Source organism: Poeciliopsis prolifica, unplaced genomic scaffold (assembly GCF_027474105.1).
Source record: "Poeciliopsis prolifica strain line A6 unplaced genomic scaffold, Auburn_PproV2 SCAFFOLD042, whole genome shotgun sequence".
NCBI lineage: Eukaryota > Metazoa > Chordata > Actinopteri > Cyprinodontiformes > Poeciliidae > Poeciliopsis > Poeciliopsis prolifica.
This window is the reverse complement of record NW_026562417.1, coordinates 810296-828685: the sequence shown is the minus strand read 5'-3', so window position 1 is coordinate 828685 and position 18390 is coordinate 810296. Positions and strand designations below refer to the sequence as shown.

General features: G+C 38.4%; 1 protein-coding gene and 1 long non-coding RNA gene across 5 annotated transcripts in view; one reads left to right on the top strand and one right to left on the bottom strand.

Moving 5' to 3' along the window:
• The window catches only part of tafa5a (TAFA chemokine like family member 5a), a 147405-nt gene extending 139632 nt beyond the window's left edge, over positions 1-7773 (top strand). For all 3 annotated transcript variants that reach the window (XR_008607713.1, XR_008607714.1, XM_055055611.1), the window contains one exon: positions 6241-7773. Coding sequence is in view for 1 of the 3 variants with exons in the window: in XM_055055611.1 (XP_054911586.1) it covers positions 6241-6249 (9 nt within the window). In the remaining 2 variants the exon portion in view is untranslated. The remainder of the gene's footprint in view (positions 1-6240) is intronic.
• LOC129376124 (uncharacterized) overlaps positions 6343-18390 on the bottom strand; it is a 90369-nt gene continuing 78321 nt past the window's right edge. For both annotated transcript variants that reach the window (XR_008607716.1, XR_008607715.1), the window contains 2 exons: positions 10949-11063; positions 6343-6432 (listed from right to left, as the gene is read on the bottom strand). This is a non-coding gene — a long non-coding RNA (uncharacterized LOC129376124). The remainder of the gene's footprint in view (positions 6433-10948; positions 11064-18390) is intronic.

The following is an 18390-nucleotide window of genomic DNA, read 5'->3' as shown; positions in this document are numbered from 1 at the left end:
TGACAAACAACGCAGGGCGCCAGACAGACCGGGATATTAATACATGCGACTGGGAAATAGAGAGTAGCCGCGCTGTAAATTTAACATGCGGCACAATAAAAGGGTTGAGGCCGAAGTCGTAAAGATGGCCGCCCTCACTGAGAAAGCCAGCCTCGTCTGTTGAGTCAATACTGTCGCCATTTACGGCCGGCGCTATGATTTGCTTTTAAAGCAAAGATTTGATCCTGCTGCTTTTGGGTCCAGACGAGTGTGTCCACAGCAGATGCCAGACTATATTTAGACACGGCGCTCGATTCCTGTTGTCGACTCTCACAGCTGTAGAGCACAGCTCTGTTTACTCAGGCTGGCTAGAAGCATTTGGTCTTTTAATTGAGTATCAGGAAAGAGCATGGCAGCGTAAAACTCTGTGTTTACGCTGCCATGCAAAAGTATTCCTTGCTGTTAATATGTTCCGCATTTTATGTATTTTGTTGGGATTTTATGTAAGAGAAATAATTTGTTTTTTGACAATTTTCATGAATAAAATGTTAAAATGTTCACCCTGCACCCAACCCCTTTCAATCTGACACCCCTAAATAAAATCCAGTGTTGAGTTGATGTTTACTCTACTAAGTTGTTAGTGACATAGCCTAATTAGATTTTTGCTGGAGTAATTTAAGTCAGACTGTTCTATGAAGTATTAACTCAGAAGGGCTTAAAAAAATAAAATAAAATAAAAAAACTCATCCATCATTATACTTCCTTTTTGCATTTTCTGTTGGTCCTCCTGAGTTGATCTTATGTCTAAAAACCCAAAAACATTTGTCATTGTAACAAGGTAAAATGTGAAACAGATTGCAAGATGTAATTTTTTTTTTTTTTCAAGCTGGAACCTTTGTAACCACTTCTCAGTCCACTGACATGAAATTTTGCTTCAAAACACAATCTAATAGGACGGTGGAGAAGACGCACATTGTGTGCACCATCACTGGAGATATTCAAGCTTAAAATACAACTTTATTCTGTTAATTTATTGACTGATAATCTGATGCCCACATCAAAGTAGCAACAGCTAATTTGCAACACCTGATCCGAGAAGGACCTTTGACCTTTGACAGTTACTTTGAATGAAAATTTAAGATGAATATTAAATACAATAAAATAACCATGTTACAAAACAATGTTATTTAAAACTGAAATATCCCTCATTGCTTAATGTCAGCATCTGCAGTTCACATTTCTAAAGAAGTGTTTTTTTTTAAAGATAAATAATTGGTTAAAATTGGAAGCTGAATAGACGCAGTTGCACTTTGCACCAATCTGAATAACAGATTAAAATGTATAAATATAATTTAGCAAAAGAAAGCCTCTCATTTAACGAATGTATGATTTTTGATTAAAATGCAATTAATTACTGACCCTTCAGTTTACTACATTTTTTAAATATGTTTAACATGTCCAAGAAGTTATTTCGTGTCCTAAACAAATGAGTGCCATTCTGTTGCGACTTGTCACCAGGAGTAAATCTGCCCCTCCTGAGAATTGAGTCCTGATCCTATTGTCGACTGCACATAGTGAAATGTGTTTACTTTGATGTTCTGAGGAAATACGCTATGAAAGGCCTGATAATGACATAACACCCCCGATAGCTTTGAACTCCCCTGTCCTAATGTGAGACGGGGACTGGCGTCTGGAGGCCCGTGCATACATGTTCATGGATTTTGATCTCGGCATCTGCTTCAGGCATTACCCCAACATCACAGCATGTAATGAGCAATTTCCCGTCCCTTATTAACCTGTGGATCGTTCCTAACCTACTTGTTCTCTTATGAATATTCATCCGGAAAACTACATTGTGTGAGCAAGACGGAGAATGCAGCGCAAAAAGACATGGGACATAAAACAAGGAGAGGTTTGCACCAAGCCGAACGAGGCGATGGAAAAAGCAAGGTCAGATTTGTCCAACTAAAGATTGTACAAAATCCTTTCGTCATTCGGCTGTTGCATTATTCACGTCCAACAAGGACGGATGCTTTGGAGAGCCGATGTAGATTTGTTGTCTTTGAAGTGTGTCCATTCACACTTTCACCGTGGGTCTCGGCACAGTGACATTTTGAAAGGGAGTCAGGAAGAGTTCACACAGAAAATGTCAACCCAGAACTGTCATATTTGCACATTTTCACTCCTTGAACTCCCGTCAACATCTATGTTGTGCGAGTCCATTTTCCATCCGCTTGCAAACATATTCCCTCAGAACAACTGCAGGTGCATTAAGGTATTCACATTTCCATGTGAAATGATCTCTAAGTATCATAGCTGAAACTGAATGTCTTCCTCGTCATCAAACTAATCCTCCCAGGCAAGTATTGATACGAATCGAGTGAGCTGTTTGGCCGCTCCGAAACAAGAGAACAAAAGAAAATTGAATGTTAACACAGATGAATTTTGTTTGTCATATTCCCCAAAGAATCCTCCAGCAGTTATGGATCTGAATTACCAGTTTCATTTGCTGTCACATGGATGTATCAAGTTGCTTTGTCCCAGGGTGTTTCTGTTTTAGTGTGGTCAATTTGGCTCATACACCTAGATATTGCCATTTTGTCAATTCTGATCAGATTGTAAAAATCCGTGGACTCTTAGGGTGATAAAAAATTTATTTGACGTAGGTCTTTTTTTTTTTTGTTTCTTACAAAATCAAGGACATACCTTTAGGGCCATTTGGTCTGCTGATCTTTGAGGGTGAGGGTTCTTCTAATCATAATTTTAAAAAAATGAACATCTGATGAGCCTCCACAAACTCTTACTTCAGGCATCTTATTTAAATTTAATTTAACTTTTAATTTTGTATGAACTTTGCACTTGCTCTTAATAGAGCGCCTATATTTTCCTAAAATGAGATTAAGCTATGGTAATAACAGTAAACTATTCAATACAGTGTGTATGTGAACAAAAAAAATCATAGAAAACTTACCATACTCTCTAACATTTGCAGTTATTCTGCCTCTGTTTTTTCTCCATTTGTGTCATTTAAATGTTCAAACACTGTGGCATCAAATACTTTCCTGGCCAAGCAGTTTACTGTCATGACTTTGCTTTTACCTTTAATGATTTGGCTCATTTGATGTCCAGGTCCAACAAAACCATGACATTATCTCCAATAAACCGGGAGTCAGCGGGATGTTTAATATTCCCAAAGCATAAGACATTGTCATCTGTGATACATGATAGTACTCTATTCAACACCTGCCTCTTTCATGGCAAATTGCACCCTGTGAAATCGTCAAGAGTTTATTATTATGAATTAGGCTTCAGTGGTGCTGCGGCGCTCCTGGAAGGCATCGGTGCCTCTATCAAGTTAACTGTGTGACTGGCAGTGGCCAGATGGTGAGGAGGCTGCTGGAAGAAACTCTCTGTTGTAGATTATGTTTTCCGCACGGTCTCTGCACTGTTACTAACTGCTTTTATTAGCTTCCACTCACTAAATATGTCTAAATATTTGATTTGCAAAACACTCTTACAGTGCAATCAGAGGGCCGTAATTAACATCCTCATTTGCACGGGAACAATGGAGAAATGTGATTTTCATGACAAGGGACCGCACGGAGCAAAAGAAACCTCTTTGTTTCCTAGATAAGTGTTGGAGAAAAGAAAAAAGAAACAATATGGCATTTATATAAATGATTTATATAAATAAGCCCCTATTTTGTAGATTTACATTTTATTTTGCCACATTTTTTTCCAAACGTAAATGTAAAATGCAGTTCATTTTGAAAATGTTCTTTTTTCATAATTTTTACTTTAAATTTTCCTAAGAACATTTCTTAAAAGAGAAGAGGTTTCTCTCTTCTTGTGGATTCTCGAGATTAACTTGAAAAAAACCATTGGGAAATTCCAGTATCTTCATACCCATGCATTGTACGGAAGCTGAGAGCGTACGTTTTCCGCATACGCATTTTGCCAATGGCGATATCGAGATGATTTCCTGATGGTTTCGTCACTATGACGAGCTGATCTCGAAGAAACCTTTGGATTTTCAAGATGAACTCATGATCTTGACAAAACCATCGGGAAATGAACTCGTTATCTTGAGAAATTAGCCCACCTGGAGAAACCAATTGGAAAAACTTATTTGGAGAAAATTAAGACGTTACCTCGAGAGAAAGCATAGGCGGAGAACATCCGCTCTCTGCTTCCATCGCAACCTCATTTCATTCCAAACATTTCATACGTGTAAACGATCTTCCCATTTTTTTCCCATAGAGCATAATTTTGATTCTCTAGTTTTGCCATTGAAGAATTTAAAATATTTGCTTGTAGTCTAAATGTAAAGTTGGAGATGGGTAGAAAGAGCAAAATGTGATGCAAGTTTCTTTGTAGGCTGGTATGAAATGTCAGTAAGTTGACACAATAAGCAATAAGCTCAAAACATCCTTTGTTTCTATATGTTGCCATTTTGTCTCATCCCACAAAAAGTAACCAGGCCTCACCACTTGGTCTAGTTACACCAGAACTTGTTCATACCACTCTAATACCTGTAAAGTGAACAATTTCTCATAATACAAATTTTGATTTGTTGTCTTTATAAATTTCCGATAATATTTCAAAAACTTACTTTCTATTGCCAAAAAGAAATTGAATTATTTCCTCATGGTGTCAGGGGCCATTTTTTCACTAATTTGTACTCAAGAGAGTGGAAAGGAGAACTGTTGGTCCTAAACGGAAATCCATGAGGCCTTTTGGAAATCCACTGTTGACTCCAACACCATCTGTTCCCACACGACGCTAACAGATCAGACGATGGATCATGAGTCAGACTGGCAACGGGTTTGCTGGAAGGAAATACAAATGGCAGCATTTTGTTTTGTAAACAGAATAATTAATAGGCTAAGGATAACGACCCGGACAATGCAGCTCTGTCTGAAGGTTAAAAATAATAAGCAGCACATTGAGTGATGTTTTTTTGAATTATTATTATTTTGACCAAAACAAAAATTGCATTATTGTGGGGAAATTAAAAGTTGATTTTTGGTTGTTTTTAAGAATAAAAATCAAGAGTCAAAGATGTCATTAGACTTCCAGTTGTCTTTTGAGGGAATGTCACTTTGTCCATCTAGACTAATATTTTTTTGCTTAATCTTCGGAAAATATCTCAAACTCAGATTGAGTAGCGCGTCTGCAGATTTCAATTTTCTTGCGCCAAACAAATGTTTATTAGTTCAGGAATTTGACAAGCGTTTATCAAATCTATATGAAACTGTCTCAGTCATAAGTCTTTTGTAACCTTCATCTACACACTTTGAACTACTTTTTTGCTTAAAGACATGCCATACAAACAAAACTTTATAGTTGTTTATATAGACCAAATAAAAAGAACTTTCTGAACTTAAATCGCACCAAATTGACCCAAGTTATAAAATGCAGTTATTCAAATATATGTAGACTTTAGTTCTTGCAAAGTTTTTCAGCACATGGCAAATAGAAATAGTTTTTGTAATTTTAACTAAATTAAATCAAGCGTGATCTGATTTAATGTGAGGTGTTTCTGACAGTGAGAAGAAAAATAAATCATTGTCTGGTTTCAACAGTATTTTCACTCCCAAAAATGAGCATCCCAACATCCCGCGTCACAGTGGAGATGGTGCATTCAGGGCGAGGAGTTGTGTTAGTTTTCTGCCAAAGGGCAGGTTGGTTCCGTCTGGTCTGAGCGTCTTGTTTTGCAGGTTTGGCTGACATGTTTTGTGGCTTTCTTTCAGCTACTGCATTACAAAAGTCAGATTTAATAGTCGTTGTCCTCTCCCTGTGAACCTTTGCAGCTTCTCAAAAGTTTCAACAGTCTCTCTGTGCTGAAGAAAATCAAGGTTTGACCATCACAGGCCACAATGGTAGCGGTGTTTTCACAAAGTGCGGTGTTTGTTACAAACCTCTGACTTTTGAAGTTTAAAGTGTTAAAAAGGTCTGAATTTCTCTGCTGGGCACTATTGGAGGCCTACTTGCTTTGTTTTGCTTCTACATTTCTTGTCTCCTGTTACAAACTGACATGTTTTAAACTATAAAGCGAGAAGAAACACCTACTGCCATATAAAACGAGAAACATTTCATTTTTAGCAAAACAAACAGAAAGATAGCGGCGCATCCCTGTAGAGTTGCGAATACAAACACGCAGTAGAAATGAAAATGCAAATAAGTTGCCACATAAATGCTTGGAGATGTTTCTTTTGTGAGGTGAAAAAGCTCATTTATTTTTCTCTTGTGTGTTTTCAGGTGTCATAATACAACCAGAGGTGTCAAAAACGGGAGTGACAGACAAAGGGAGTTTGCGCTCCTGAGGGGTTTCGGACAAACTCACTATGAAAACACTTCCCACCTCCTGTGACTCACGCCTGCGGGTCTCCGACCGCTCCCTCACGCCGTCTGTCACCGGGTCAGCGCCTTCCTCCTCGTCAATGCATCTGCCTGTTCGATGAAAAACTTTTATTACACCGCAGAGGACCGGACACCTTAAAATGCTTTTTTCGTTTCTTTTTTTTTTGGTCATTGGAAGTCCCAATTTGTAAGGAGCTGCTCGCTGCATTTTCAAAACAAAAGAAAAACAACGACAAAAAAACAAAAACAAAAGGGATTCCCCCACCACCAAACACCATCGCCACCTCGGGAGTTTCCACAGCACAGCTGGGATCATTACAGACCGAACCCTGTTGCTTCAGACCACTCGATGAGGCCGTAAAAACCAAACTGTGCGCTCTCTGCTGTGAATAGGCCTTCTGCTGGAGTCAAACTCCTTTATTTTTATAGACCAAAGAGCAAAACGACAACAAATATGACCGTTCGAACAAGAGGTGGCGAAAGAAACGTATTCCTCTTGGGAGGGAGGGGTTGCTACAAAATCTCTCTACGCGAACAATCGAATCGATGGAGTCCTTTTAAAACCTTCTGGACTTTTTTCTTTTTCTTCAGACTGAAGCCCACAACTTGTATTTTGGAACTGGAACTATAGGTACTGCATACGTATAACTATGTATCAACAACAACAAAAAAGAAAGAAAGAAAAAAAAAATCTAATTTGTGATTTTTCAGTAGCTATGGTTTTCGGACAGAATCGTGTCGAAGGAAATGCTCCACGTCTACAGGAGGGTACGGACGGATGCGGTCGAGTCGGAACGGGAAGAGCAAAGAATTGCCATTAAATGTATTTTGAAAGGCCCTTAAAAAGTTATATATTTAACAATTTTATATGTTGTACCTTTGTAGAGAAGCTTATTGGACTTAAATGTGGTCACAATATGGCAGTTTAGTAGAACGTGAACAAACGCTGTTCTCATTACTGCTGGCTCGTAGTCTATGGTTTTTCTGTTCACACCTCGGTAGCTGCTTTCTTTTCATGGTCATCCACAAGTCACAGTCTTATTAGAACCATTAACAACGAGGAAAAAAAAAAACAAAAAGAAAAAAAAACAGGAGAGCGACACAATTTCTTGAGGACTGATGTGCAGCCAACAGAACATTGTAAATCTATGGTAGTGAGTGGACGCCATTGAAATCTGCTAATTTGCTATGATATTGTATTGTACACGATGTGGAATACTGATTCATTTCCCCCTCAACGGGTTTTGATCTCTTAATTTATTTTGGTGCTTGTGTTCGTTCGCACAAATCCAGCCTCTCTCCGTTGGCAATCCGGACAATGAAGGAAGCAGAGAGGAGCGAAAGAAAGCACCGCAAACATAGTCATATAAATACATTTTTTATCATGGAATATTTTAAGAATAAATTAAATACATGGAAAACAAAAAGAAAGCAACGTGCAGGTGGTTTCGGTGGTGGGAGGTCTGAATGTGTGTTTCATTTATTTTGCAGGTTTTCAGGTATTTGTGCAAACAGAATGAAGACCTGGGCGGTTCATCTTTTTTTTTTCAGCTCTCGTAAGACAGCTGAATATGTCAGCGTTTTCTAATTATTAGAATCTATGACTTTTTTATGACATCTTACAGTCATAAAAAGCACTGCACCATGAAAGGAAATGGCACAAAAAACTGAAGACGACACCAAATGCAACTCAAAGTTTAGTTTCTATTTTGTCTTTGGTGAAACAGCCCAACCTATTTGCACAGTTAGACTCATTCAATTGTTTTGGTTGTATTTACCCAGAATGCACTGCGCTATAGTCTACCTCCCAATTATGGAGCCATCTCTGGTCAGAAGAGTCAAAGTTCACGTCAACCAAATGGTTTTTAGGTGCATCAGAGTTTGATCTCAGTCACACCTTCTCAAAGAAATGGGATGTTCTGGGCCTTTTATGGAAAACAAAGTTTTCTTTTCACTGCAGCAATATCACAGTGGATGGTTTTATCAAGGACAGAAACTGATCAACAGTTGAGCCCTGGACCAGAATTACTTTCCATACCAAACAGTAAACAATATTATCAATGAATCCAGGTAGGAAAAAAAAATATCTGGGTGGAATTGAACTGTTTTTATTTGATTTCTTAATTCTGCAGAAAAAAATGATGCAAACCACTTTAGCATAGTAAACGTTGACTACAATTTTTATCTAGGTCACAGGATTATAAAACAAGGTCTTCATTAGACATCTTTTGTTATATTTGATCTGAAAACATAACAAAAATGAGTCAATAGAAGAAGTAGAAGTAAATGTAGAGCGCTGCAGCAAACATTTTGATACATCATGTTGTCTGAATCATTTATCTGATTCAGTTTTACCCCGTTACCACAGAGCTGATTGAAATATTCAGTTGAAGACGATATAAACTTTGCAGTCGTGGAAGTTATTATCTTTATTTCTCAACCGATTGCTTGGTGCTGTAGGAATTTTTTTAATAAATGAGACTGAACTCTAATTATCTGCACGATATGGTTGAGGATTATCTGACAGTGTTCACCGTTCTGCCGTTTCATCTTCTAATCTGATAAGGACAGATCATCGTGGGGTTCCTTCATTATCTGCATCCATGTTTTTAAAAGAGACCTGCAGAGTGTGAATATCGGGGTAGATTTCAAAGATTGGAGCTCCTTCTCACTTCTCTTTGAAAAATTGTTCTCCCTCTTACTGACTTCTTCCATTTCTCCTTTTTTGTCACAATTAAACCTCTCAGATAAACTAATTAAATCTCAGGGCAAAAACAACCTGAGTAAAAGCGCATTTGCAGTTCTGATTGTGCCCTGCTGTCTGAGTCCGGATAGTTAAAGGTTCTGGTGAGCAGAGCCTGCATTCAGCCCAGAGGAGAAAAGATCCTGCCTCTGCTTTCAGGTCAGATAAATCTCTGAAATACCAATACTGCGTCGCGCTGCACAAAATATTATTTCCTTTGATGGATAACATTTACCTGCTAATTCACATCTCACACTGCGAGTCTTTGTTTACAATACAAATCTGATTAAGTGCAGCCATCACGGCTCAAGTTGGATCGATACACAATACGGCCAACACAGCTGCTTGCCTCACTAGGATGCTTTTGCAGCGCCAATATTTTCAGCCTATAAAACAGTTCAGATTCTCTCAGCATGGCTGGCGATCTGTGAGCTTCAGGACGGCAGGAGAACAAACACCGACTCAGTGGGTGACATGTTTGCAACTTTAGAAAAAAAAGAAGAAATTCAAGCACTTTTTCATTTTCCATATTGCTATTCGCCAAATTAGCAATATTTTTGAACACCTCACACCTTTTGAGTACGGTTGTCTGCTCTCTTTGAGTCTGTCGCTGGGCTTCATTGCTGACATCATGCTGTCATTGGAGCTACTTTTCAACGCCACACAGTTTGCATCGTTTTAGCTCATTTTCAACATGCTCTCTGTAGTTTGGCATCATTTGAGTCGTCATTTATTTTTTTATACAGTTTCCGCATCATTTGAGCTCATTTGTGACGTGCTATATACTTTGTCTCTTGCTCATTTTCAACATCATATGTGACATTTTATGTCACTGTCGACATCATGCTATACTGTGTGTCATCTGGCTTCATTTTCAACCTCATACTTTGTACCTCATTTTTGATGTTATTTCATGTTGCACAATTTTTTTAAGTAAGCTTAAGAAAAGCTTAATTAAAGCTTTTTAAGTTGACATTCTTTTGGTTGTGTGGCATTTTACATGAATTACTTTGACATTTAATTAATTTTATACATTATACTGTGTCATTTGACCTAAATTTTTACTTTATGCTGTATAATTTTCAAAGTATTGTTTACCTCATTTAGCACAGAATGGCATGAACAACGAGGAGTCATTTTATACTATACAAAATGCATTTGGGCTCATTTTCAACATCATGCCATCCTGTCATTTTACTTGATTTTCAACTTTTGTACATCATACATATTATACTATTTAAAATATGTATGATGTCAAAATTAGGGCCAAATGACATGATCTTTAAAATGAGGCAAAATGACAAATAGTATATAGCCTGACCTCTGAAATGAGACATGATATAAATACTGTGTCATTTGGCCTCAAAACCAGGTCATATGACCTGGTTTTAGAGGTGATACTATTCTGTCATTTTTGACATCATACTATACTTTGTGTCATTTTGTTCCATTTCAGAGGTAATGTGTGATATCACTGTGGAATGAGGTAGAATTCTGCAGTACACTTTGACATGAGAAATGAGGCCAAATAACATAGTGTAGCGTTTCTTCTAAAATGAGGTAAACAGCAGTACACAATGACGTTGAAATTGAGGTACAATTACATAAATGAGGCAAAAACATACATAGCACAGTGTGAAACTGAAAATGAAGTCTAGCATGACTTCTAGAATGTGGTAAAATGACACATGAAGTTGAAAATTAGGTAAAATGTCACAGTATTCTATGAAATATGACATTCAAAATGGGCAAAAATGACAAAGTATAAAATAAATTGATGTAGAAAATGACATCAGAAATGAGCTCAAATGAGACATACGACAGCATGATATTGCCGTCACTGTAGCATGTCGGTATACTTACTTGAGCTCATTTTCAAGGACCGAAAACCTCAATTGACGTGACCTTAGTGGAAATTCTTGTCCAGCCTATGGCGAGTTTTCCTCCAGGATTCCAGGACCCCACAGGATGATGCTGCCTTCAATTTGAAAAAAAAATAAAAAATCATACTCAACATTCTGCATTTAGGCTAGAAAGTTACATTTTGGTGAAACATTAAAACTCTCAAGAGGTTTGAAAGCTGGTCAAACTTTAGAGCTTCGAGTCTGAACTCAGCCTCTGCTCCCTCTGATGACTCTCTCGGTGGTAGATAGCTCATTGTCAGCTGGGTGTTCAAGCTCCATTTAACTCTAACTAAGTGCCTTTAGTCATTATTGCTGCTCATTAATGCTGCAGTGGTGCTGGAGAGCCTCCCTGGGAGCGTCTGCATGAGACAGCTGGATCAAACAGAAGAGTTTCTCCTTGCAGGACTCTCCACTTCTGTTTGCTAGTTTATAGGTAAATAATTAATAGCACAGACCTAATCCTAATAGTCTGTTACATTGAGTTTATTTGCTATTATAAATCCTCATTAAAATGCAGACACCTGTAATCATCTTAATAGCTAGTGTTTATTTTTGTCTGAACAGGGTATAAACAAATCTTTGAAGCAGCAGAACAGGTCTTTAATGCCAGCGGCTCCCAACAGGGGGTGCACCAGGGTTTTTTTGTGTGTGTGTGTGTTTTTTCTCCTGCAGCTACCTAGGGAGGTTATATGGAGGGCCCTTACTAATAAACTCAACAAACCCAATTACATAGAAAGTGCCATTTCAAGTAGTCATTTAATTTTTAAACGGGCACAACCACAGAGAGGAGGAAAATAAACAAACCCATGCAACAGCATTCAAACTGCTCATTAACCTGCAGGTGCGACTGAATCAGGGGATTAAATGTAAAAGCTGAATAAGCTCATTAAAGGTAAACTTGGTGAGAAATGGAAACAGGTTTTCAGACATTTGCTAGCATTTCCCCCAAGAAGTGTGTCGTCAGCCAAAGTATCTGAAGAACCAATGGTCTGAACTGACTGCGAAACGACTCTTAAAAAAACAGAAAAATGGAAAAAAGGGGGGAAAAAAGGAGTCGAAGGATTCTTAAAGGTCACTCACTGTACATAATATAGAGCAAAAATCACATTGTAGGCTATATTTTTATGAAGAACTTTTGAGCAAACAGTTCTGTAACTATTTGAAATAAATATAAGAAATGTCAGGTGGAGTTTAAGTTTAGTTTGAAATGTTTATAAGGCAACCTTAAAAATATAATTTACATGTTATATAAGACACAAGATAGATTTAAAAAAAAAAAAGATCAACAGAGATGCACAATTAAGTAAATTTGCAATTCTGCACCAAAACCAATGTTTTTTTTGTTTGTTTTTTTTTTGTTGTTGTTGCATTTGCTAAAATGACATTCAGGGGTTTATCAAGTAAAAAATTATTATTATCAATCAGTTTTCATTTCCCAGTGAGGCATTCTGAACACTTGATTGTTCATATTTTTTCTCTCCAAAGTATCAAATATTTTCCTTCATTTCATACACAGTTAAAATCAAAGGGAAAATGACCATCTTTCTTTCTCTTCCAACCTTCATATTGAGCTTCCTAAATCTTCAAGTCTTTTCCAAAAAATTATTTGAACAACACAGGAGGAATATTTTTCTTTGAATGAAATACAAGTTTACTCTCATTCTATGGGAGATCAAGGTTCTCGGAAGTGTGCCATGTAAGAGCGGGCGTGCGACGAGCGGAGACCCAGCCAAACACACTGGACCACTAAATGAGTGAAATGACCAGCTTTCACCAGCTCTTTAAAAAACTCATTTACATCCTGTCAGATTTCATTATGGCCAGCGGGCTGCCGTGGTGCAGCAGGACGGGACTTAGCCCGAGAGCACTGACTGTGCCGGCCAAGCTCCTATCTGCCCGACCCGCCTCACTGGTCCAATAAGCAGGTGATTCTCCTGTGTCAAGGGCTTTGGCTCCTGTTCAGTCCTCACTACTTTGCTGCTGCAACTTTTGGGGAGCCATTGGCCACGATAAAACCTAGTATTTTTAAGAATCTGGGAAATTGCCTTCTGTCCAAAGAACTGCAAAGATTACGTAAAACGAAGACGGTCTGGAAACTGCATACGCCCTGGCTAAAAATAAAACCATGATGAATCGCTTCAAGCCTCTTATTTGCCTTTGAAATAGCACGTTTCCTCTTAAATTCAATGGAAAAGCAAATCAGTCGAAGATGACGTTACGATTGAAACGATCCAATAATGTTGGATCAACAAACAGCATTCAATTCAATTTATCCAATAAAACTGTTCTGTGTTTGTAGAATCTTCTTAGGTCATTTGCATCTTTTAGCAATTTGTACAATGCATCAGTCAGAAGAAGGTGATTAAAAAATACAGAACTTTAGGTACATATAATGCAAAAGAGCAGAGGTTTTAAAACTAATGTTTATGAGTAATTAAGCCAACCACTAATCATGTATATCAGTAGTCGATACTCATGTCTATCTGTATTCATTATCTATATTCATTTGTCATGATTATAAATGAGAATTATTCAATGTAAATTATAATTTCAAAAATTTAAATGAGTGACCACAAGACACTTTCAACACTCAGGTGTTTCTAGAGAGCAGAAGAGGGATTTTGCTTATTTTTATATCACTGTGTGTCCAAAAAACATCAACATCTAGAAAAAAAAACAAAGAAAAACATTTTCCTGATAGGAATATTAGTTTTGGATTTATCTACCAATATTGAGAACCACATTTGATGGAAAGTCTGGAAAACAACAGATCCCCTCTATAACGAACCTGAGAGTCTGTTGGAGCAAAGAATAAAGGCAACAGCTGAAATCAACTCAACTTTAACAAAGTATTCATTCCCACTTGTGTAACTGGGCTTTTTCTTCTTCCTTTGAATGATTGCAGAAGGAAAAGGACACATTATATGTCAAAAACGTTTCACTTTGTTACATCACAGAAACCTGGCATTATAATGGGAGTGTGGACACTTTTAGCTTTGTTTCTTGTGTCGTCCTTCGGGTCCTACAATTGAAAAATCCACTTTGATTTCTTGATTAACTTCTTTTTTTAATACCTTGAGTTTTTATTTCAAAAACTCAAATTTAACTTTAGCCAAGAAAGAAAAACTAAGGTGTGATTTTTAGCAGGTTAACATCTATAAGAGATTTTTGGGGGATTTTCCTCTCTGGTAGAGATTGGTCATGCAGAATTTTCTAAAGTTAATGAATATATTAGTATATTGCAGATCTGACTATAAAAACCCAAGTGACTAAAGTCAACAAAGACCACCAAGTTAGAAGTGTGGTACTCTGACCGTTTCTTTTATTTGCATGGTTTGTTTTACGTAGACTGGTAAAAACCAGCCTTTTGTTCTTCGCTTTGTACAGAGGGACTGGACTGAGAAATGATTACTTCCTGGAGGCGTGGACTCTGTTGAGGTATTCAACCAACATATATATGTCAACGATGTGAAGCTTGTAGAAAATTTCCTGCGATGTAAACAAGAGACAAGAGCTGAACAATATTGGGAAGCGTGGTCAACACGGACCGAACGACTCTGTTCAATTCCTCCATCTGCTGCCATCGCTAAAGCTACAGGCAGACTCCAAATCTAAAACCTCACCCACCTCATCGCTTACAACTTCTCCAGTAGGCAAACGGCTACATGTGCTAGAGGAATCAAACACAATGGCAGAAATGTGCTGTAAAGTGAGATTAAAACTGAGTAGAATTACATACAGGATGCCCATATTTAACTGGTCTAAGTTTTAACTTGCGTATGATCTGAACATCACAAACTTTCCAGAACTACAAGCAATTTGTAGCATTTGAACCTTCTCTGTACATTGGACTCGCATCCCACAAGTGCGACTTTAAAGTCTCCAAGTGTCCTTTGGCTGCAACAGCAGTTAAACCCGCAGGGCTTTGCGGTCTGTGGTTATGCTCTAAGCTCCTTGAGAATCTCATTCCGACTCTGAGCATGTCTGCAACCCGATAATCTGACGCATGCATCAAAGCCACGGAGAGTACCTCAGCTCACACCGGGAGCTCCATCAATCCCCTCCGGCCCGTGAAAGCCGCCTTTTTCTCACACAGCTGGCCATCGAGGGTGACATCCTCGAAGAGACGACACAAACAGCGTCTAATGAATTTTTAACGACGATTGTCGGGGAACGGCGAAGGAGGAGGGGCGGGAGGCGGCGGCTGTGGGAGCGAAACCGCACGCTGAATGCATTACGGTGATTTGTTGGCTCACCTTTGAGCTGGTGTAAGAGGACTCCCGCCTCTGATCATCGGGGTGTTAAGTGCACTCTGCGGGGGAGTTTCTTGGTGCCACGTTGTGGGCCAAATGATGTTTGAAATGTTTTAATCAAATTCTGTCTGCTCATTCCACTAACAATACGTCTCGTGGGTGCGAAAACTGTGTGGCTCTGCCTCTAACAGCTCCTGGGGGAATCCTCCTGATAGAGTAAGTTTCCTAACCTCCAGTCGACAAGTTGTGTTTTTTTTTTCTCCTTGGTGACATCCCTCTATACATTTAAATGGGCCTTTATGAGAAGCAGCAGCTTGGCATGAAGTGAGGTGCTGAGTCTCAATCTGTCTTTCTGAGCAGAATGTCTTGCCGGCGTTAGGTCTCTCGTTCGTACGTGTATGTGACAGAAGGAATGTTACTTTTTTTTGCCTCGCTGTTCCAGGCACACCGTATGAAGAAGTCAGTTGCCTACATGCAGCAGAACATTATTTCTTTCTTTTGCTTTACAATAAAGATATCCTGATTGTGAGACAGGGTTGCCTCTGGCATCAACAGGTTGATTAATAAAATATGAACAGAAGACAAGTCAGCAATAGCTTGAAGATCTATAAGTTACCCTTCTTGGGTAACTTATCTGGTGATGTTGCAATCCCACTTGAGAGTAACACTCAAGCAGACGGGTCGAAGGATGTTTTCAAGGTTTAAAATGGTCTTTTGCCTCAGATCCAATGTCCATTTCAGTTTAGGTAACTGCAATGCATGTTGGAGGGCAAATAATTGTTCTCCGTTTATACTAACTTTACAAAATACATCACATTTCAGTTTAGAAAGGATTAACAGGAATAAAATCACGACAGTCTGAGTTAATGCTCAATGAATAAATAACGTATTATCCCTGCTGACAGCCAGTTCAGCATAGGAAATACAGCAATAGAGGGATTTAAATTTAGAGGAACAAACTACTGAGAACAAACAAAGGGTTTGTCTAAAACTTGTGCTTTAAGTTTTTCTGCTGCTGGCTGCCTTGAATCAAAGCCAACATTATTCATGGTCTGAAAGCCTTAACTACTTGTAAATAGCGTCAAATTGGAAACTATAAAGAGTTTCTTTCTGAAAAAACATCTCCATCCGTAAACCGTCAGGGTGATTTTTGCTTGTCGATTTTATCACCGCCTGCTGGTTGGCTATGGGTTTTGCAGTGTTGTGGTAACGCTGCGTTCCAGTTGTACTCTGAACTGGGAGATTGCAACTTTCCAGTCAGGAAACTCAACGGACACGCCCTCTGAAGCCGGATTTTCCACTGAGAAAGTGGGAGCCCCTTCAAAATGAATTGAGTAGCGTTGCACAGATGTTGCACTTCTAAGGCCGACATCGTGTTTTAATATGGCCGCTCCTCACATGTTTATTTGAAGACGCAATGAGAGCATTTGAAAGAAAAATTACATGTAGAGGATTTCGCTCTAAAGAAAACAAATTAACAGTCGTTTTTGCTTATAGAAAGTTTCCAACAAGTACTGCAAAAAATGTCCATGTTCGCTTCAGAACATAAATAATGCAATCCCAGGGAAAAACAAACAAACAAACAATTTGCCTCATGGCAAAGTTGTTCTTAGTAATTTGATTTAACCATAAGCCATGGTGTAACATTTCTGCCGCTCTGACAAACTATTCTGTGTGAGGCTCTGTCACCATGTTTATGTAAAACAGGAGGCAAAAGGGCGCATTACAGTAGACTCCTCTCCACTGCGACTGCCAAATCCATCTTTTTGGGGGAACATATGTGCTAAAATGGAGGCCTTCTGAGCTTCGTTTTTGAATGTCATACCAGATGGACACTTGAGTGGTCCGAATGCCCTTATGTTTGGTCCAATTTTCCCTTTGATCAGCAAAAGTGCTACTCTGGTTCTGACCTTAGGGTGAAAGTGCAGTCTTACCCAACCCTCGCACAGAAAGTAGCGATCCTGCAGCATCACTCTGCAGTGTGCATTTCATATATAGATGGAAAGAATATGTTGCTTTCACTTTCTTGGCAGATAGTCATCTATAGAGACCTCTGCAGATCTGATGTTTCTGATTAACTTATTTCTACTAAAGACACAAATTTAAACTGTACGCTAACATCATGTCAGAAAATCTTTACTGAGTAAATCGAACAGGAATGCCCAGTTGATGGAAGGTCAGTTTAAATCGTCTTATGGCAAAATTAGTGAATCAGTGAAGTCTTTACACATTTCAGCGATCTTTTTTAATTTCCACTTTTTAATTTTTCCTTACAGCCATGTGGTTATATTTGATCATTTTTATAGACTAGATTGGACACCGTACTTCTAAAAGTCATTTTTATGGTTTATTTTTACCCGTAGAAAGGTGGGACTATAGCATATTATAGAGAGGCTGCTTGTCTGGTGTTCAATTAGCGACCCAGGGACCTTCGCGACATGTTTGCTCCCTTCTCACTCTGCCCGCTTCATGTGTGATAACTGTCAATAAAAGGTCACGAAAGCCACAAAAAAGGGGAAATAAATGGCCATTGTGCACGTATCTCACAAGACAAGAAGATAGGAGCGAGAGAATAAAAAACTTGAGTGACTCTTTGTTTTGTTCCACCTTTTAAAGGTTGCATTATGAAAATAAAAGTTTAGTTCAGAATGAAAATGTTCGGTGTGGATACGGGTTCAAAAATTACTTTATTTCAGTAGAAATCAGACATAGCAGTCTGCAAAGAAAAAAGAAATGATGAAGTTATATGTTTGAAACTGGACAAATTTCCTAACATGAAAATAAACACTCACATATGGACATGAAATGTTTTTTTTTGCAAGTAAGAAATAGACTATTTAAATCTAGTGCGCCGCATTACGAGTTCAAACCAAATTATCTCATTGTATTCATCAGACTTGTTATAATGGTGTCATTCAAATACATCCTTGTTAACATCAGAAAATCTCATCATATTTCTCCATAGTTTAATTCATTACCTTGTTGCCGGTGTGTTAACATCCAGGCTGCTCTCCACAGCAGAGACACTGTTATCCTCCTTTCCCAGAGCACCAGCCTTTAATGTTAGGTATTAAACGTTCCCACATTGCCAGACCCCTAAATCTACTTTATTGTGTTATTTCAACCTGTAAGACCTATCGATCAGTGG